This window comes from Amblyomma americanum, chromosome 1 (assembly GCF_052857255.1).
Source record: "Amblyomma americanum isolate KBUSLIRL-KWMA chromosome 1, ASM5285725v1, whole genome shotgun sequence".
Lineage (NCBI taxonomy): Eukaryota > Metazoa > Arthropoda > Arachnida > Ixodida > Ixodidae > Amblyomma > Amblyomma americanum.
This window is the reverse complement of record NC_135497.1, coordinates 1,631,080-1,653,641: the sequence shown is the minus strand read 5'-3', so window position 1 is coordinate 1,653,641 and position 22,562 is coordinate 1,631,080. Positions and strand designations below refer to the sequence as shown.

Here is a 22,562-nt window from a genome sequence, read left to right as displayed (position 1 = left end):
TTCCTTTTTTCCGAGAACCGCCCGTCAGTGGAACGCTTTGCCTTGTGACGCTGTGGAATGCCCGACTGTCGAATCTTTCTTATCAAAATTGAAGTGCATAAGTTAACTCAACCTAAGCGTTTTTGGTTCCCGCTATTGATATTGCTTTGTGGTTGTGATTATTGTCATTGCTGATGGATCAGCGTATGTCTACCGTTAGTGTTTATTTACTAAAGCGTGCTATTGATGCCAGTGTTCTTGTGTTATGTGCCAGTGTTGTTTCTATATGCCTGAACAGCGCGAGCTTGTACAAAGCATTTTTCTTTTTTTCTTTTTTCTTTTTTATTTTTTATTTTCTTCTCGGTGTTAATCTGCTCAAGCAGGCGGATGACACCACTGTTATCATTATCATATCTTGTAGCGCTTTTTGTACTTTCTTCACTATGTATGCTCACTCCTGCCAAAGGCCTTCTGCGAAGGCTGGCAGTACCTCTGAAATAAATAAATAAATAAATAAATAAATGTGGGGTAAAGTTGCTATAGCAGTGTGGCAGACCTTGCATATATTTGTCGGGTATGTTCCGGTGTAGCGTCTGTGGTATTGTGTCGAGTTGGGGTACGTGAGCGTCTGCAGTTGTCTGAGGACCACAGCGTGCGCCCTGTTGATGTAGCAATAAATGCCTGTTTGTATCAGCCAGAGTGTCGTTCCTTTGTTCCCTCAGAGCAAGGCCCGCCATGGCCGGCGTGCGCTCGGTAGCGCGCGATCACGGGGTAAGGTCCGGGCGGCTTTGAACTTTGTCAGCCGTGGTTAAATGGGGGAAACGTATTTATCCCCCCTGTTAAAACCCCACATCTGGCAGCCCAACGTGGGGCCTGCTGTTGGAACATTGGAGGACTATCTGTTCGGTTCGAGGAACGTTTTTTTTTTCGGACTTGGAAATTGCTAGGCCTAGCGTGAATTTTGATCGCTAGGACCTGCGGCATGCTTTCTTGCGTGCGAGGTGTGTTGCGCTGCAGCATGTTTGAACTTTTCGACATGCTCAGCCCGTTTTTATTCCCTGAATCATCATCAGCACGAGAACTACTTGGTCCGCATCAATGGAGCGCGAGGCCTAGCGCCCGCGGAATTGCCGGGCCCGAAGCGAGTGTGTACAGAAGGCGCGTGGGTGGTCCGAGTTTTCTGCAGATATTTTTTCTCTGCTGTCTCTGTTCCGACTCTCGGAGTCGCGGCTGCGGTAGCCTGGTGGCCTGAGGCCACGGGTTCCGCTACGAGGTCGCTGGTATTGCAGCTCGGCACCGGCAGCTCCGACACCGTCTGATACTGTGGGCGCCGACCGCTCAGAAGCAGCTTCGTGCAGTGAGCGGGGTAGGACTACCCCACAGAGCTGATGTCTCCTCACGGCTGCGCGCACGTAACTCTTTTCAGGTCTTTGTTTTGTTCAGGGTCGTTGTCAGAATGGTAGTTAGGCCTAAGGCTTTTCGGAGCCGCCTCCGCCACGTCAGAAGCGACACGATCACCGGACCGTGGAGTTGAGAGGGGGTGCACTTTGCTACCCACCCATTTTTAACCTCGCACGAACTGAGCAGTCTCGTTCAACTTTGTTCACTCGAACTTCGCGTTTGCACAGCCGCCCGACATGTTTGCTAGCTAGGTAAGGATTGTGCCACGAGGCGCTTGCGATCGCCGTTTCCCTCCCGTGACCTACGATAAAGGCACGCGGAGCGCGTTTCGGCAATCTTGCAGATCCAGTGGAGCCATCCAAGCTTGCTGTCCAGTGCACATCGTGTCGCTGCCACCTGCTGCCACGGAGCGGCCTGTATCCTGTTCGCCGCATCCATCCGGGGCAGCTGTGGCGAGACGAGTCAGCAGTCACCTTCTGCTGCTGTTACCCTAGCGACTTCTGCAGAATCATGGCTTGCAGTTTTAAACCGGCCTTTTGTTCTCTGGCTGGCGAACACGTAGTCTACGGGCCATGCGAGTCGTCCCAGTGGAGACCTTCACGCCGCGGAAGTCTGCGGGGACGCTCTCGACGTGACCTCCGCTTCAGGATCTGCCTCAAGTGCGTGAAGATCAGGAGGCTCCTACATTGCAAGGACTTTCAGGGGCGTAGGTCTATTTAAGGCTGGGGGGATGTGGGGACCTGCATCGCCGTCCCTTGTGGTTTCCTTCCCCGCGATGCCTTTTCTCTAATTAATTACCTTAACTAACAAGGGAGGGCGCCGGCGTCGCAGCTACACGATCGCCACGGACGGCGTGATTGCTGTGCGCGCCCGCGGGGGAGACGACTCTCTCTTGGGTTGGCACGATCGTTGCGTGCGGACGTGTCGCCGCACCGCTCCGCTCTCCGCCAGTGGGACGAAGCATCGTGAGGGAGAACTTTCTCCCGCATCTCGTCCCGTCCGGTTTTGGAGTTTCTCCCTGCCCTAGGGTGGACGAACATTCGCTTGTAACCTTGTGGTGAGTGGGACTACCTCGATTCCTTAGCGTATTTTGTTGCTAGCTGGCGGTATTGTTGTTGTAGCAATAAATGCCTGTTTGCGTCAGCCAGAGTGTCGTTCCTTTGTTCCCTCGGGCCAAGGCCCGCCATGGTCGGCGTGCGCTCGGTAGCGCGCGCGATGACGGGGTGAGGTCCGGGCGGCGTTGAACTGTGTCAGCCGCGGTTAAATAGGGGGAAAACGTGCTAATCCCCCCTAGTGAAGTTCCATATAATTTGTCGGAAAATATTCCGGCGCAAAGAATTAAACTACATACACGAGTGAGTGGTTGACTGATTACGTGGAAAACTAACTTTATGGGCTCCGATTTGATTACTTCCTCCCCACAGAAACGGCTGCTCTTCGGATTGAGTAGTAGGATTTTGATTTCAGACTCCCTGGGTAGGGAACCACAATATCGAATTTGTGATGTTGGGCATTGTGTAAGTGCTGCGGTTCTAACCACTAAGCGAGGGATTACCTGAAGCCCCAGATGCTAAAATGTGGTCATGAAATCTGCTTGTAAGCATTTCTCCCGAGTATGGTGTGCCGTCAACTATCAGTTCACAAAAGCCTCCTGTGCAGCGTTTCGACTTTAGCGCGTTTGCAGTCTGCCATACTTTTCGAGTATTAATAAAATCACTGGCAAACGCATTTTCATAGCAAGTGTTTTGTGCCCTTTTAGTATCAAAACGTAATTTCCAACTTTTTGAAATCAGCGGGTATTCCAGCCATTTCGTTTAGTGAAGGCTGCTAAAAGCTTATAAAGGTGTTTTATGCTCTTAAACAGGGTGGTTCAAGAATTTCTGAATTGTTGTTTTCTCTACATTCTACGAGAGGAAACGTCCTATTGTTCAGGTCCTTGACAATGTTTTCGAATACGTCGTATGCTGTAACAGGGTCAGCCACTTGAAAGATAGCTGTCTAGTCTACACTAGCTATTAGGTATTGCAAGGCTGATATGCTTTATGATTTGCAGGTTGGCTTAGCGCGAGACAAACGAGGACAAGAGAGGGACACAGGACGAGCGCTCGTCTTGTGTCCCTGTCTTGTCCTCGTTGGTCTCGCGCTAAGCCAACCTGCAAATCATGAACCACTAATTGGCCCAAAACTCCACAATGCTGATAGTATTTCTTCATTAATAAGTGTCTAAAGTACGACTCGAGGGGTAGGCTCGTATTGTTGTTAAACTTGAGGAGTATAAAAAATAAAATGAGCAAGTGGTCACTCATTTTGGATACGAGTACACCGGCTTACACATCATTCATATGATAGTTGGTGAGACATAGGTCAAGTGATGTTTCGGTCGTACTTGTCACCCTTGTCGGTATGTCGATTGCACTTTCATTGCCACAGCAAATATATTTCGAGAAAATTTTCAGCGTTTGAATGTAAGGATAATGATAAATCTATACTAAAATCTCCCATAATAATGACAGTTAACCATAATTGCAAGCAGTGTTCGAGGATGTCATCAAGGAATGTAAAAAAATTCTGGAAATTTGCCCGAGCGTGGGCTATATAAAACCTTACGTACTGTACCAGGTAGCGAAACCAGTATAGTGCTTCTATAACTATGGTGCTCATGCAAACAATCAATCAGCTTTCGTAACAATCAATCAATCAATCAATCAATCAATCAATCAATCAATCAATCAATCAATCAATCAATCAATTTTATTTCTGCCTCAAAAAAGTGACAGAGGAGCTGCAGAAAAAGCTGTCATAGACAGCTTGACTGAGCCGCAGCCCCCATTATACCGGGCAGCAGTGACAGGCAACGAGAAAAAATAACAAAACAAACAAAAGAAAACAATTCAGAGAAAAACACATTAACACCAAAAAAAAAAAAAATCTACCACTAGATTGTACATGTGGGCAATTTACATGTTCATCCAAACATCATTGCATAAGTATCTTTCAGCAGTACAACAAAAGCACAATGAATCAAACAATACAAATTAAACAAAACAAAAACACCTCTTAGTGCAGTTTAAAGAAAAAAAAAATCATTTTGTAACACAGTCTATGTATAAGCAACGCAGCTCACGATTAGTACAGGTAGACAAGTTGAAATTGGCAGATTTGTATGTGTTTAGAAGAGAAGGAAGTCTATATTGCAGGCGCTGTTTACCGGTATTTATGCGTGGTGTAGGCACCAACCAGGTTTCAGGCTCTCTAAAAGGGTAACTCGCTTCTTTTTCTTTCAAATTTGCCAGACGTCGAATATAATTTATGTTATTTTTGGTTTCAAGTTTAAAACGCACACTCAGTCGATATTGATATAAATCAAAGATTTTGATTATGCCCGTTTCACGAAAGAACGCTTTGCTGGGTGCTCCATAGTCCGCATTAAAGACGTAGCGAAGAAACTTTTTTTGCAGAACATAAATTTTTTGTAATGAAGAATACGTTGCAGTGCCCCATACAAGCTGGCAGTAGTTAATGTGGGCACAGAACAGTGTGTTATAGAGAAGTAGTTTAATTGATTTAGGAAGAATGTATCTAATGCAGCCAATCGTGCCTGTTACCCTGGCTAACTGCCGGACAACATGATTTGTGTGATCTTCCCAAGACATGTGCGAAGAAAATACTGCACCTAGGCATTTGAAGTGATCAACTATTTCTATTTCTCTCGAGTTAAAGGTAATACTATCGTGTGGGGTGATCGGTTTGTTTCTTGGTCGAAATATTACAGCTTTAGTCTTTTTTTCATTCACGCGCATATAGTTTGATTGTGACCATCTTTCCAGTGTGATCATTGTTGTGTTGCACATTTGTATCAGGTCATGAATGTTGCTTCCGGAGAAAAAAATGCTAGTATCATCGGCATATATGATAAACCTGACATTTGGGTTAATGTTCACAATATCATTAAGGTAAATGTTGAAAAGTAGGGGCCCAAGTATGCTTCCCTGTGGGACACCAGAATAAATTTCTTTTATTTCTGAATATGTATTATCTATGTTGACAGTTTGTTTCCTTTTTGACAGGTAAGATTTTATTAGTTCTGCAGCCTGGCCCCGAATTCCGTAGTGCCATAGCTTCTCTAGAAGTAACTTATGATTAACCAAGTCAAATGCCTTTGAGAAGTCTATGAATATTCCTATTACGAGCTCTTTGTGTTCAAACTGTGTCAGAATATATTCTTTTTGCTCTAAGAGTGCTAGTTCAGTAGACTTGTTTTTCCGGAAACCGAACTGATATGGTGTGAGCAAGTTGTATTTATCTAAAAATTTATTCAGTCTAGAGTGTAGAATTTTCTCCAATGCTTTAGAGAAAACAGGCAATACAGAGATGGGTCTATAATTACCCAAGTCATTTCGGTCTCCTTTTTTAAATAAAACAGTTATTTTAGCAATCTGCATTTTTTCTGGGAATACTGATGTAGCTAAACAAACATTAAAAATATGTGCCACAGCTGGAGCTATAATATCGGCTACATATTTTATGGGCTTTATCTGGATGTCGTCAATATCTCGACTGCTGCTATTTTTTAGGCTGAGTATGACCGATGCTACTTCATCCGTCGTGACAGGTTCAAGAAATATTGTATTATCGTTATGAAAGTCTAAGTAATCGCATGCATTCCGTGCAGACCCATCCGTTTTCTTTTTCGTGAAAAAGTCGTTGAAAGCATTTGCCAGCTCTGTCCCTGAAAGTTCTTTATCATCGATCTTAAGATTCCGCACTTGGCCATGTGACTGGTTACGGTGCAGCAATGAGTTTAAACGGGTCCAAACCACATCATGACGACCCTTCTTGACGTCTAGAAATGCAGAGTAATATTCTGTTCGTGCTGATCGCAATTTCTTTGTTAATTTATTTCTAAATTCTTTAAATAACCTCAAATCTTCAACTGAACGTGTGGTTAGAAATGTTCTATACAGCTTGTTTTTCATTTTTATTTCTTTTCGTAACTCATGGTTGATCCATGGTTTCCGAGTTTTTCGTGAGGCTTTATATGTTGTAGAGGGAAAATACAATTGGTATAGTTGTTTGAAAATACCAAGGAACTTATTATAAACTTCATTAGCATCATTGAGGTGAGCTATGTGGGCCAGGTCAACTTGTTTAAGAGCATCGCGAAAAGCTTTCAGTGTAACACTGGTTATACGCTGGTATCTAATACCTTCTGGCTCTTTCAGTGTAGGGGTTGGCTCATTCATGCACAAGAACACTGGGAGGTGGTCACTGATAGAACATGATAAGGCACCGGTCTCAATTTTTGGATGGGCAAGATTGGTAATGAACAAGTCTAAAGTGGATTGACTTCCTGTTGTAACTCTGGTAGGGACTTCTATTACACTAATGAAACCATTTGAAGCCAAAACAGTCCTAAATTCTCTCGTAGAAAAATTGTTACTGCTCATGTCGATGTTGAAATCGCCTCCAGCAATAAGCGTATAACCTCCATCAGCTACAAAAGACAAAAAGTGTTCATAGAATTTAAGAAAAACGGATAAATCTCCACTGGGTGGGCGGTAACAGACAGAGTAAATACATTTCTTTGCGCATAATGATATTATCTCGTAGTCCGGCGTAACCACACTGTATGGGTTTAACATTTCGCCAGTTACATTTTCATTCAGAAGTAAAGCCACTCCCCCGCCACGCCCAACGGGTCTGTTGAGATAGTAGGTTTTGTAATTGGTCATTCTGAAAACATTGTGCGCGCTGGTGCTCCATGTTTCACTCAGCATTATCACTGAAAACATAAACCGAAATTCGCTAAAAAATTCATCTAGCAAGACCATTTTATTTTTTACTGAGCGTGCGTTAACATGTATAGCTTTAACGGATGCGGATGAGAAAGAGGAAGCGATGTGGTTCAAGTCATGCGGAAGGTGATACGGGCACTGTGCCATTTTTCTTTTCCATTTTCCTTTGGTACTGAGCTTGCGCAGTGCTACGTAAGCTGGTCCAGATCGCTTGCTCCTTTGATATGTATTGCAGTCATTCCTTGATCTTTACGAACGAGAATTTTCCCATTCGTATACCAGACAAAACGATAACCTGTATCTTTTGCCTTCTGCTTCGCATTTCGAAGCAAGTCTCTGTGATACCGTGTCAGGTTTTCCTGAATGACAATGCTCGGTTCATTATCTTTTACTTTGCTCCTAGCGTTCAGCCACGAATCTCTTGTCGTCTGTCTGGTGAAACGAGCGAGTATTCCTTGCGTCTTATCCCGTCGGGCAGGCAGTCTGTGTATTGTTTGAATGTCTGCTGTCGTCAGGGGTGGTACTTCAAGCTTCGGGGCGATGTCATTTAACAAAATAAGCAGATTTTCATCGGGCAGAGCAGCAATACCGTGTATCTCTAGATTAAGTTTCCTGCTTCGGTATTCAAGATCATTAACATCTTGTTGAAGTTGCGTTTGCACAACTTGCGTCATGTCATCTTTTTCTTCTAGTTCTGCTACTCTTTTCTTCAGTACCTTGATCTCATTGTCCTGGCGGGAAACATGTCTTTCAAATTCATCAAATTTCTTAGACATATGTTGGACAGATTCTTCCATTTCTGCCACCTTTTTTGTTAGCTCTGGCAAGCTCTCAAGTTTCTCTAGTATAGAGGCAAGAGCTAGCTTAACATCTAGTTCTGATTCACTGTCTGCTCTACTACTCGTGTGCGACCCATTTTCCCGGCATGTGAGGCAGCGCCATGCTTTCTTTGAAGCATTGTTTTTTGCTTTAAAAGATTTCTCCGTCACCCCCGCACATTTACCGAAATGGTAAGCGCTTTGGCACTCCGTGCATGTCACACTCGGCACATTGACATGAATAGTTCCCTCGCAGGACGAACACACACTAGACATTTCTTTTCGTAGGCGGACACTTCACCAAACGACATAAAAGCACGCTTCACCAAAATACAATGGCAGCAGTGGCAGCAGCAGCGACAGACACAATGGCATGAACCACAAAAACTATGACAATTCAACGTAGTGCTGCACTAACCTGCAACAAGGGCGAAGCGCGTTACCGATGTAGCCGCGTCGCTGCCGCTGCTGCCAAGTGACCGCTGGTCCGATTGCTTGCGTTTATCTTGCAGGGCCTTCCGGTCGGCGTCTGCGCAGATTGTCCCCGAAGCGTGCCAAACGTCCGATGGTTGAGCTTGATGATGGAAAGGCGTAGCTTTGGCGTAGGCATAAGAAGGCGTACAGCAGAAGCGGTTGCCGGTTCCTAGCAGCAGGATCACTTGAGAACGGGGAGCTCGATCTGCAACAAGGGCGAAGCGCGTTACCGATGTAGCCGCGTCGCTGCCGCTGCTGCCAAGTGACCGCTGGTCCGATTGCTTGCGTTTATCTTGCAGGGCCTTCCGGTCGGCGTCTGCGCAGATTGTCCCCGAAGCGTGCCAAACGTCCGATGGTTGAGCTTGATGATGGAAAGGCGTAGCTTTGGCGTAGGCATAAGAAGGCGTACAGCAGAAGCGGTTGCCGGTTCCTAGCAGCAGGATCACTTGAGAACGGGGAGCTCGATCTGCAACAAGGGCGAAGCGCGTTACCGATGTAGCCGCGTCGCTGCCGCAAATTTATTGCAGAAAATTCAGGAACAACCTCAAAATTAAACTCGTTTTTTTATATATACAGCCACACCACCTCCCCGCATTTCCTTTGGATATACAGGAGCACACCTATACCCTGTGAAATTACTATGTCGCAATCATTGCAGAACCAGGTTTCAGTAAAGGCTAACGCGTTAAGGTAAGTTGTTGGGCGAGTTGTTTTCGGTATTCCAAACAGCGCTGTGTTGTGTCCCTGCCTGTGTCCTCCAACTACATCCAGTTCGCTGCGCTGTAGTCATGGACTAACGCGTCAAGCTGATGGACTAAATTTGATACTTTGGCCCTTCAGATGGAGCAAGGAAAGTTGCTTATTGCATTGAGTCCTAAAACGTTTGAATTAACCCATGTCGTGACGGCTGCACTGCGCGGAATTGTTGATACCGTGCATTGATCGGACAGCAGTTGCTCATAACGTCGTTCAATGAGTTAACATGCTTTTGCCAGATTTTGCGTTGCACGGATTCTTATTACCCGTGCGCGTGCGGTACGAAGCACGAACATCTTTCCACTCTTTAACCTGGAAAACTGGAATTCTTTTCTAGAAGATTTGTCTTTCATTTTCTTGAATAGTTTCCTATTCCCTGGTGCAAGATTTTCATTCCGCCTTTTTGCTGAAGCCACGCATCCCTTATGAAGCGGGATGAAAAACGTGCGAGGATAGGTGCAGGTTTGTTAATGTCACCCTTATCGGATTGGTAGGGTAGACGATGAGCAGCTTCATGGTCCGTTTGAAGAAGGCAACGAAGTTCAAGGCCAGTGGCCAGACGGTTTAATTTTTCCAGCAGGATTTCGTCTGCCTGCCGGGGCAAGCCATGAACTTCAGTATTAAATCTCCAGCTATACTGCTCAAGTACATTTAACTCTTGTTTAAGCTTCGCAATTTCTTGCTCTGTCACTTTGATTTTGATCTTTTGCACGCTCTTTCCTAAATCGGATATATCTGCGCTCTCCCGTTTCATTCGAGTGGTGACTTTCAGGTTCATTTCTTGCTGAATCGATTCGACCGCCGCCTTTATTCCATCAAATGCGTCCACTTTGGCTTTCATTAACAACAGCAGGGTGAGACTGCGGCGAACCTCGCCAATTTCACTCGCAAGGTTTGCCCAGGCTATCTCAGCCGACTTTGCAGCACTCTGATTGCTTCGTGCCCTAGACATTTGGCAGGCCTGGAGTTTCGATGAATTTTTTGCAGCCTTTACTTTCTTTTTTGACATACATTCGCCGAAATCCGAGGATGTACAAACATGGTAGTCTTAGTGGTACTCGGAGAAAGATAAAAATATGCCATCATCAGGAAGCAATTCATGGCAACAAATACATGTGTCCGACATTATCGTCAGGCCTGAGGTGAATAAGACCACATTTATTGAGCAGCAGTGGCACCTTTATGTAAAAATAAGAATAATGAATGGTTGTAACCAACCTGAGGCGAAGATGACACTTTCTTAGATGCAAGAACAAGTGGTGCCACTGCTTGCTGGATGGTGACGTGTTTTTCAATGTAGTGCTGACGTAGGAAGCCCCGTCTTTTTGGGAGCCAATGGCCATCTTCCAGGTCCGGTATAAGCCGGGGTGTTGCCTATTTGTGAGGCATAAATTCCTGCGAAGATGATGCTTTATTAGAGGCAAGCAGCAAGACCAAGCGGTGCCACTGCTGCCAAGCGTCATTACTTGTCGCTGTCCGCGAAGACGACGTCGTCTTCTGTGCCGTAAGTGCTGTTCAACAGGGGGCACTTAAGAAATGCACGCGACACAGTTGAGCGCAGCAGTGCCTCTCATGTCCACTTGGCGACTATGAGGCTGACAGGCGCTTCATGCGTCCTGCCGGAGTCAGTTCCCTACCGCTGGTGATGCAGTCGTCATGCTCCTTTTAAATAAGATCCTTGAATGGCTTCTTTATGCGCGCATTGTGTGGCTGCAGAATTATGATGTCATGCCACCAGGTATGAAGACAAGGCGGGAATTCCCCTTGCCGACCGCGGCCTTGACATCGTCCATCAAATGTCATCTGAAGCGTTAAGCACAAGCATCGACGGGACATCCGCACCTGGCCGTATTGCCCACACGAAACGGATCCAGTCCGGCACCACCATCACACAGTCCTTTCGTTGCGCCTGATACAAATGCGGCTGGGGAAGACCTCGTTTTCGGAATTTTCTTTTTCAATAAGACAAATGGCGGCAGGTTGTGTCCGTCAGCCGTGCATGCAAGCATTTCCTATTGTGCGAACTCGCACCTGTTTGTTGCCACGTGCTTCTGGAGCACAGCTCGACGGAGCGTCCGAAAAGATGGCACTTTCGCCAGGATTGCCTATCTGACCTGCGAGGCTGTTCCGAGTGCCGCGCAAGATAATGACACGGCGCTGGAATTCCAGGAGTTTAGACTGTGCCGGTACTAGGGGCACGTCCTGTGATGAAGAAAAAATCCAGCGTGTAGTCTGCGCGACTAGCTTAAACACTTGGTGAGGCGAGCCACGGACAACTTCACATCGAGCCAGTGCTGACGAGTTGGTGCCGCATGGAAGATCGTGTCGCAATTCTTGCATCACGCGAGAATCGTCGACTCGTTCATTACGTTGCGCTGTGCCGCCGGTGAATTCGTCATTATCATCATCATTTAATTTACCCTCAAAGGCCTCTATTCAGGGGGGGGGGGGGGAGGCAAAGTAAATAGAATTGGAATTGGTAGAATACATAGTTCATGCAATAAAACATAATGCAATACAATAAAATGGAAAGCGATACAATCACAATACGACGTTGGTAAATGATGATTGGTAAAAAGGCTGTATTAGGCGGTGACAACTACAAGAATAAGTGTAACTAGATGAAGAAGTTTGAGACAATTATGCAACATATTTTGTTCAGCACAGTTATTGATTAATGCCAGTCGAAATTTAGTAGGGTCGCGCTCGTTTACAATTTATTCGGGTAGCAGGTTCCAGTTTTCTATTGCATTGGCAGAAAAGATTTATTAAATGGTAATGTTGATCCGTGTACACATTGAATGCTGAGGGTGTTAAACAGGCGGCGCGATGTTCTGATGGGAGCTAGCAAAAATGTGTCACGAAGGACGAAAATTGTAATATAATTTATGAAAGAGGCAGAGTCGTGCGCTCGCCCGTAGGTGCTCTAGTGGCTCAAAGTTAAACGTAGATTTAATCCTGGTGATAGTGTCGTGTCTATTGTAATTTGAGCGTTATGAAACGAACTGCTCGGTTTTAAATGGATTGTTAAGTGTTAAGTATGCTTGGTGAGGGTTCCATATAACACAGGAGCATGGACTGTTGGGCGAGTTAATGCATTGGAAATACGTACAAGCGCACAGAAAACACACACACGAAGAAAGAGACTGAGACACCATGGGCGCTTACTTCCAAATGAAAAATTTATTGGCAGAAATACACATTAAATCCACATTGCTGCATGACGTCATCTGACCGCGCTGCCAACCTCAAATGGCCACACTTAGAAAATTAATTTCTTTGGCTGTCAGTGCAACAGATGGTGTGCTGACGCATGACAAACCCGCTTTCGTAATCAGATCTGCTCCTATTATTTCTCTTACATCCTGGCATTTATGCTTGGCTACTATATTGCACGCGCTGAAGAAGGGTTTACATGGCTTTTTGTTCTTTTCAGCGCAGTCATAGCAATGTACAGACAGATTTCCGTCCCTGTCTATTGCCTACTTTCCTCCTGTGCTCAAGCAGTCTTTCATTTAGGCATCGGCCAGTTTGACCCACGTACCTAGTGCCGAACGAAAGAGGAATTTCGTAGACCACACCAGAAGCACATGCCACAAAAGGATCACGGTGTTTGACAGTGCATGGCTCTTTAGGCTTTTGGAAAGGATTAGTCATTTTGACCAGCTTTCCCAGCTTTTCAGGAGCAGAGAGCACCACTCTGACCTCACTGCGTTTCACAATATTCTTTAGGCAACGCGAAGTGTTATGCAAGTATGGAATTACCACTGTTTGGTTGTCATTTCTATCGCATTAAAAACGAGCGCTTTTTAGCGCTGGTTTTTAATGCGCTAAAGAACACACACAGAGAGGAGCAGACGAGACACACGGAAGGCGCTGAGGGAAGGAGACACACGGAAGGGCTTTCAGCGCCTTCCGTGTGTCTCGTCTCGTCCTCTCTGTGTGTGTTCAATAATGCCCTGAAAAAAATTCTGTTGTCATTCAATGTACCGTAGTTTCCAAAGGCAGGCGACGCGCCTCGAGTCAGCCAGGTATCCGATCAGCCTCATTGTAACTGTGTCAGAGGGGATGCTGAAAGAAGCAAAGGGACAAGAACCCTAGTGACAGAAATGACAACCGAACAGTGGTAATTCGATACTTGCATAACACATCGCATCGCCTAAAGAATATTGTGAAACGCAGTCAGGTCAGAGTGGTGCTCTCTGCTCCTGAAAAGCTGGGAAAGCTGGTCAAAATGACTAATCCTTTTCAAAAGCCTAAAGAGCCATGCACTGTCAAACACCGTGATCCTTTTGTGGCATGTGCTTCTGGTGTGGCCTACGAAATTCCCCTTTCGTTCGGCTCTAGGTACGTAGGTCAAACTGGCCGATGCCTAAATGAAAGACTGCTTGAGCATAGGAGGAAAGCAGGCAATCACAGGGACGGAAACCTGTCTGTACATTGCTATGACTGCGCTGAAAAGAACAAAAAGCCATGTAAACCGTTCTTCAGCGCGTGCAAGATAGTAGCCAAGCATAAATGCCAGGATGTAAGGGAAATAATAGAAGCAGATCTGATTAGGAATGCGGGTGTGTCATTCGTCAACGCACCATCTGTTGCACTGACAGCCAAATAATTTAATTTTCAGAGTGTGGCCTTTTCAAGTCGGCTGCGCCGTCAGATGATGTCATGTAGCAAGGTGGATTTAATGTATGTTTCTGTCAATAAAGTTTTCAGTTGGAAGTAAGCGCTCGTGGTGTCTCGGACTCTTTCTTCGTGTGTTTGTGTTGTTTTTTTTGTGCGCTTGCACGTATTTCCATATAGCAGGGGCATAATCAAGTCTTGTACGGGTGAATGTTTCATACGCTAATTTTCGAACAGAAAAAGGGGCTGGGTACAAGGATCTTCGAATGAGGTCGAGTGATGTTGATGGAGTAGATTGCCGGTTTCTTCCGACAGTAGAATAGGCTTCCTCTTGAACAGCGCAGTGTACGGCGAAGTCCACTGCCGCCGTTGCCCGTCGCAGCACAGTGTTTTGCCCTTTCCTGCTCTGTGTGGTTCCTTCCCGTCTGATGTCTCAACAGCCATCCTTTCCCCTTTCATAGTCTCTCCTTGCCTCGTACGCGCTCGTTCTACTGACCCGAGAGTGCCCCAAAGTTGGTTTTCCTCGCAACTTGCAAGCTTAGTGGTAGAGTCATCGTGGTGAGCAGCGAAAACAAAAATCTCGTTATATTCGTGCCTCGGTTCCGAATATTACGTGAGGTGCGTTCTCAAAAATACACTTCAAAGAGAAAATACTCGCGTTACTATAGAGTAAATACGGTGCTTGTACAAGGCCGCGACACACACACACATACGCACGCGAGAGAAAAGCTCTGTCCTGTTCTCTTCTTTCGTGTGTGTGTGGTTCTTGGCGCCTTCAAGTTACAATGATCAATTACCAACTAACCCAACAAGAAGCTGTCTTGATACTAGGTCGCTAATCTGTCCCGTTTCACACTATTAGCCGAGTATAAGTACTGAAGCGTTACCCTCACGCCAAATCTTTCTTGAGCTGAATACATAACCATCATATTTGCTGATGCTTCCAGCTACAGTTGCTTCGCCGCAGCCTACAAAGTAATACCCTTCACGTGTGTGAGCAAGATTGCATAAATTTTGTCAGACCACTGCTTGACTACGTTTCATCCATCTGGTCACCTATACATAACAGGGCTTGTCGTTTTATTTCGCGAAATTATAGTTACCAGGTCGGTAAAAACCAACTACAGGTCGACTTTTCTCTCCATCCATTGAAAATTCGTCGAGACATTGCCCCTTTTATCTCTATTTCCATGCCACTCGTTGGCCACTAGCACGTATACAGCGTCCTACTGCTTATCACGTAGATATCACATAATAACTACAGTTATATCTGCATTTATGGCAGTACAAATGGTTTCAACTTGTCATAACTCCCGCGCTCCATCCGCCTGTGGAACGATCTTCCGGACTGCAAACACTTTCGTTGATAACGCCTCGTTGACATTCTCACCGTTCACCCACTTGAGACACTTGCCTTGTTGGCTATTTATATGCTCAATTGTCCTTACCTGAAATATTTTTTTTTGCATTTTTATGATACTTTGTGCATGCCCACATATTTGTCGCACACCTCATATCGCTTGCCATTTGAGATATTAGTCTGTATTGCTGTTCTTGCCATTATGCTTTTCATTTCTAATCTACCTCATACAAACTTTTATCTTTCTCCCTCCTTACACTATGCCTCTCTTGAGGCCTGTGAGGTGTATTAAATGAATAGATTTGGGCATTGTTACCTACAAGGAACTCTGTGCCGCGTTTTGACTCGTATGCAGTCCTCCCTTGTGTAATTGTCCCCTTCCGTCCGCCGATGATGCACGCCTGATGCAATTCTCTTTTCCCAGTGCAGAAGTAGGTGGAAATAATATTTTTAGAGGTTATTTGTGCTCTCGGGGGGTCTGTGCTTTGAGGCCAGTGCGGATGTGTTGAAAGCTTGGAGCGCCAGCGCTCCCGAAGGTGAGAGGAGCTCTCGTTCTCACGCCTCCACGAATGCCACAAACTTCTGAGAAAGGTACTACGCGTATTGTAATCCCACATTTCTAACCTTATGTCACCTGCCTGATTTTGCGCCACCAACCTTCCAATCGCTTTGTGCTAACTTCTACCGCAGATTCATTCACATGACGACTGTTATCTCTAAACCCTAGGGCCTCAGGAAGAGTGACTGTGCCTGCATCCACATCGAGATGGATACCACACAATTGACTGTGAGGTGTTCAATTGTTTCTACAGATTTACCATACACTTCATGTGCGACATCTTCTTCGTTAAATTTCTTTTTATTGCTGCGCGTTCTAAGACACCCTGACCTAGCGTCAAACAGTAGGACACTGGCTCTTGAGTTATCATAAAACGCTTCCTTCCTGATCTGCCTTTTGCAGTATCGATATAGTTCTACACTCTTCTTCTTTACCATTGAACTAACCCAGTTTTAACCTTCTGTGTTGTATTCCTGTGTTTTCAAGCTCCTTATTTCTCCGTTCTTATTTTCTGCATACTTACTGATTAGTTTCCTAGTTCTTCTCCACCACTGTCAGTCAACGCTCTTTCTGTATAGGTATTTAAATACCTTAGCTACCCACCTGTTATCGTCCAATTTCCTCAGGCGTTCTTCGTATAGTATTTTACTCTGAGCTTCCCGTGCTTCGAACGTTGCCCAGCCTATATCCCCATGTACTGCCTCGTTTGTGGTTTTCCCGTGGGCACCTAGTGCTAATCTTCCAGCAGCTCTCTGATTTACTTCCAATCTCGACTGAACTGCCCTTAAGCGCAGAACCGCATTCCCGAAAGTAAGCCCCGGCACCGTTATTCCTTTCCAAATACCTCTGAGGACTTCATACCGGTTGTACCCCCACAGTGCCCTATGTTTCATTATCCCAGCATTATTTCGCCCTTTTTTCCTAACAGACTGTTCGTGCTTTTCCATGTACATCTGCCCTTCGTTTACCCATACCCCGAGATATTTGTATTCGGCCCGTCGGGGTATTTCATGGCCTTGTGTTGTAAGCACCTGATCAGTTCAGTTGTTGGAAACCATCATACCTGACTAAACTGAGCCGAAAGTGAAACCTAGAGTGTCTCCTTCGTCCCCACAACAATTAACCAGCGTTTGAAAATCTTCCTGGCCATTTGCTAACAGTACAAAATCGTCCTCGTATATTAAAACGTGGAGCCGGTGCTCGGCGTCTTTTTCACCTAATCTGTACGACAGATTATAACCTATATTGCTTGCTTGCAGCCTTTTTTTCATACTTATCATAAAAAGCATAAATAGCAGAGGTGATAAGGACAACCCCGCCTTAATCCTTACTGTATCTCGACAGGTGCCGTACTTTTTATCCCTTCCCTTGTGATTACAGATTTATTATCTCGGTATGTTTCTTGTAGGAAATCAGTTATCTCATGACCGATACCTTTATCTTTTAATATCTTCCACAGGAGTTCCCTGTTCACATTGTCACGTCCGCGTCGTATGCACCGCTTATGCCCAAAAAGTATGAATACAGAAGTCTGTTTTCCGCCCTAGATATTTCTATGCATTGTGTAAGCGCATTGTCCTGAAGTTCACCAAATAACTTATTACTTTCTATCCATGACTGCGTTTTTAATTTCACCTCCCAGCCTGTATATAACGAATCTTATCGTGATCGGTCCGAATGATTTTGTGGGAACCCTATGTCCTTTCCCTTAAAACGCAAATTCATTTTACTCTCACGCCAGCTGTCTGAAATTTGCTAATCTGTTGACTGTTTCCACTGTTTTAACAACGTCCCTTTGCTTCTTAGACCAACTTCATAGATCAGCTTGACTGGAATTCCGTCTATCCGTGTGGATGTGCATTTAGGTATATTTGCTTCCGCCTTTCTCCAGGTAAGATTTGGGAGTACTAAGCTGCTTTATATTATGCTGTGCTGTGTTCTCGGATTTGGGGAGATTACCCCGTCGTCGCTTCTAAACGGCTAAGCTATGTAACGTAGTTCACAGTGTCGTCTCCCTCTAAATCTCCCTCTAAACATTTTCCCTCAGCGTCTTGAGTCCCTTCCTGCCTTCTTTGATTCTTTTTACCCATCCAGCTTGTCTGGTTCTAGAATTTTTTTGGTGCGCCATTAGTTGCATCGTGAACTTCAGCCATCCAGCGATCAGTGGGCTGCTTTATTTTAACCTGCACGAAGACCTGTACATCCGGTTTCTTTTCTTGATAAGATTCCCCATTTTTGGTCTATACCCTCTCGAGGTAACTGCGCCTTCTGTGCCTGTGTGTTCTGTTGAGGGTACCCGTCGTTTCTGGATGGCCTCCTAAATTTCCTTATTCCACCAGCTTCGTGGCTTCCTGTCGCCGTTCTAGCGGTTTATCACTTTTAGTTGTTTCATTTTCGTACGGATGAGCAGTTACACTGACTGCAATCCCACTTTTGCATGGGGCGTTCCTGTTCTGCTTTTAGCATTATTTGTTGTATTCCCGTTCCTTTCTGCCTTTTCTATGTGCATTCCTCTATAGAGCGACCCCGAGCGCCGTCTGGCGGCTAGCACGTAGCTTCTTGCTGGTGATTTGGCCACTCCCCGATTTGCCGCGGACGTTCTCCCGTTTCGTGGCCGTAATTGTTTTGACTATGATCAACCATTTCTTCCGAGATTTCATCGCGCCGCCACCAAGCACTGACTCGCAGTGACTCAGCCCTGCCGTTTATCAATTGTTTAGAAGAGTGCGCTCTTGCGCTGGTATATTTAGCGTATAGAATTCAGACTTCTATGTGAAAGGTGTCATGCAGAAAATAAACGTCTTTGTGTGTGGCGTTTTAGCAGGCGAATACAGTCGTCCCGCAAGGCTGTGCGCTTCTCTCTACCTGCACCTTGGTCGCCTGCAGTGGTGCGTCCGTCCCGTTTATCTCGATCTACGCGCGAACGTTCAAACAGGCGTTGTGTAACTGGTGTTGCGCCATTCTTACCTCGCCAGAATTGGAGTTTCTTTGCTCAAAACAAAAGTCGAAGCCAGAACTCTGAAAACTTACCTCCGGTGGTGGGAACGCAACTCAGTGATCTCTGTGGATTAGCTGAGTGGAAAAAAACCTTCTCAGTGGCATAAAAAAGGCCCAAAACCTAAGCGTCGGCGGTTTTATGCAATCACAACGTAGACTGCGTTGCTCAACGCAAAAGTGGTCGAGAACAGCTCCTGCTGGCGCAGCCGTGGAGATAGTAAGCACTTCATGTGGACGCCACTTTATTCGAGGAATGCCCGCGATCAAAGAAGGGCCGGGGGCGCGTTCGTCCGGTCAGCAGCCGGGGGCGGAGGTTCCCACCTGAGGAGAGAGATGATGCCCATTGCGCAAACCTTCGGGGTCCAAGAATTATGAGTGCACAAGTGGTTGGTAATACAACTGCTCGTTCAGGTGTGTACTGGCTTCCCTTCGGCCGACACTTCCCTTTAGTGAATGGTGAACGAGGCAGACTGTTATGTACTCTTGATAAAAAAAAACAGCTGTCGGTGCAGCTAAACACGAACTATTGTGCGAAAGCAGTTTTTTGCAGGTGGACACCACCGGGACGCACCTGAAAGCACGATTGTGGTGTCCACTGACCAAGGGAGCCAATTATGCGCGTCCTCAACTTTTTCACCGCCGATGCCAATTTACCCAATGTGCGCCGCTGGCTTATGCTCCTGGCCTACGTTCTGTCCTGTTGTGTGTTTTTTCCTGTATTCTTTTTAGCGCACGACATTCTTTAAAAACGATCTACCAACAACCTGACAAATGATTATCCGCCAACACTGCCTCAGTGTTGGCGTTAAGAGCATTAGCTACGGGAGCTTCAACAGTTTACATCGGTGTGCTCAGTAAATGTGGAGAAGACCAGATTCAAACATCACTTCTAAGGCACTAGCAGCGCCATATAGCTCATGAATTTTGCACTGCCATTGCTGTTTGTTTTTTGTTGTTTTATGGGGTTTAGCGACCCAAAGTGACTCAGGCTGTGAGGAACGCCGTAGCGAAGGGCTCCGGAAATTTAGACCACCCGGGGCTCTTTACGTGCACTAACATCGCACAGTACACGTGCTTCTAGAATTTCGCCTCCATCGAAATTCGACCGCCGCGGCCGGGATCGCACCCGCGTCTTTCGGGTCAGCAGCCGAGCGCCAAAACCACTGAGCCACCGCGGCGGCCCATAGCCGCTACATCCGGTATATTTCATAGTTATATCAGTTAATAAATTTTATACGCGTGTGCATCACAACATGACGAATCGTTTTACACCATCCGGAACCCCCAGCGACAAACGGTTCGGCCGTAATGGCCGTCTGAAGCTGCTTGGAGTGCACAGTTTGGGGGCGGAAAGGTCGTCGTTGCGAATTAGACGTTAGACATTATTTATTTCATCATGAAATTGTACAACAACGTAAGCAAACAACTGTTGGGCCCATAGCTGAAGCTAGTTTAGGCTCATATGGTATCCATGCGTATGTCTGCAGCGATCAAGAGAGCTGAACAATCGTGCGCTGGTTACAAATCAATCAGAATGGCAGGAAATATACATCGATGCAGGAATAACACAATATGACTCTAAAACAATAGCAAAATCAACGCAGTGCAACATACCTAACTAATCAATAAAAGATATAACCTTTTTATGGAAAACTCAATGTTATTTGCAATGTTCACCTCTATTGGTAAGGTGTTCCGTATCTTTGTATCATGATACCGAATTAGCCGTTGACCGTATGTGCTTTAGATTACTGGTAAATTAAAGTTTATTTTAGTGGCATTGCAAGTGTTATGTGTATGAATCACAAATATGCTAAACGATAATGAGTGATTGTGACATATTATGGTATTCACTAAAATGGAAATTTTCATTTCGGATGACAGTGTGAAAGGAGGTATTTTTAGCTGCAAAAAAAAAAAAGACTGCTGGATGCAAACGGACCGAAAAACGTGATTGTCCGCACCGCTCTCTTTCGTAGTCGAACAATTGGATCCAAATAAGTTTTAAATCTGGAAGACTGCGATTCGCAACAGTATGTGCTATGACAATGAAAAATAGAGAAGTAAATGTTTTGAAATATCGAAACATCTCCTCGCCTTTAAGAGTCCATAGCACGCTTACGCTAGTTCAGAATACAATCGATCAGTGTGCGGCTTCCAGTTCAAATTACTGTCTAGCGTAACGCTCAAATATTTAATGGTGTTCACCTGGTCCAGTGTGCCATCATCAAGGTGTATTTGCAGACATCCGCTGTTAACATGAATATGTCCGGAATGGAAGAGCTAGTGTTTAGTTTTTGCCTTGTTTAGTGTTAGTTAACTTGCTCCAAACCAAAATGAAACGCGAGTTAGTTCTGTATTAGCATTGCGCATTACTTCCTGAAGTGACTCACCTGTAAGCACTAGTGCAGTATCGTCCGTGTGCATGACTGCTTTCGCAGAATTGAGAACCGAAGGAAAATTGTTATCATGTAAAGTAAACAAGATTGGTCCTAGAACGGATCCCTGAGGCACACCTGTTATAACAGAACAATATGAAGACGCAAAGTTATTGATTCTAATTAACTGCTACCTGGTGGTGAAGTAACTAGAAAATAAGTCGAGAGTGCTGGAGCTGAATCCGTAATATTCGGTTTCTTAACTGCTGCCTGGTGGTGAAGTAACTAGAAAATAAGTCGAGAGTGCTGGAGCTGAATCCGTAATATTCAGTTTCTTAAGAGTATGGAATGAATAACTGTTTCGAAAGCCTTCTTGAGATTTAGGAATATATAACTACGGCTAACTCGTTGTTTTGGTTGGCTTCGTTTATATGCTGGGATAACTCTAATACTGCTGATGATGTAGAGCGACAGCTTGTAAAGCCGTGTTGAGATTCAGTTAAAATGTTGTTTGTGTTGAGGTACTCTTAATTCAATAGAAATTACCTTTTCAAACACGGTATTAATGACACTCAGTACTGAAATTGGCCGTTAGGTGCCAGGGTCATTAACGTCACCATATCTATATGGAAGATACTTTCGCAATTTTTAGAATTTCGGGGTATGTACCATGCTCTACATCACGATTGAATATGGTTGTAAGCACAGGACAGAGCAGGTCATCATTATCTTTTCAAGCCTTATCTTTTAAATTTGCCTATTTCGACTAATTACGTGAACTGGAGGGATTGCTGTGCCTGCATGTTTTTGAAAGCGCATGTATTTTCGCACGATGCAGCCAGATTTTGTCGAGTCACAGCGGCGAAGGTAATCACGTTTTCGAAATTCTAAAAACTGATATGACGGTTACTAATGACCGGCTAAAAATCTGTAATTGGAACCAGGCGCCTAACTCTAATAGTTAAAAAATTAATTTTTGATAATGAGCTAACCACCTTACCAAATGAATTGATTCACTGGTTTTCTGGTGTCCGCCAAGACTGCCACCACCATGAGGCAAAAGCCACATTTTCCTCAAAAAACCCATTTTTCAAAATTACTGATTACTAAAATTACTAATTACAAAGTAAAAACTTGGTTTATTTCTGTTTACATTTTTCACTTGGCACAAACCAATCGCAAGATCACACAAACAATCGCACAAACAATCGCAAGATCTTGCTCGGGGTTTACCCATCGGAACAGTGCACTAAAAACGACACTGATCCGCATGTTCTCCACTCTGCTACAGCCGCTCGTCTCATGCGTAGGCGCTCCTCGTGAATCTCCCCCTTACGCAGCATATTTTCTAGGCTCGTCTAGTTCTATTTCCAGTCGCAGAACCATGCGATCCAGGTGACTAATGGAATTCCGTACCCCTCA

General features: G+C 45.1%; 1 protein-coding gene across 2 annotated transcripts in view; it reads right to left on the bottom strand.

The window, feature by feature from the left end:
- Window positions 1-22,562, bottom strand: part of LOC144108584 (prolactin-releasing peptide receptor-like) — a 190,718-nt gene that overhangs the window by 66,307 nt on the left and 101,849 nt on the right. Inside the window, exon 3 of one of the 2 annotated variants that reach the window (XM_077641785.1) lies at window positions 18,993-19,083. The exons of the other annotated variant lie outside the window; for it this stretch is intronic. Within the exon in view, the coding sequence (XP_077497911.1) occupies window positions 19,026-19,083 (58 nt within the window). The 3' untranslated portion in view covers window positions 18,993-19,025. Of the gene's footprint in view, window positions 1-18,992; window positions 19,084-22,562 lie in introns of those variants that run through there. 2 annotated transcript variants of the gene reach the window in all.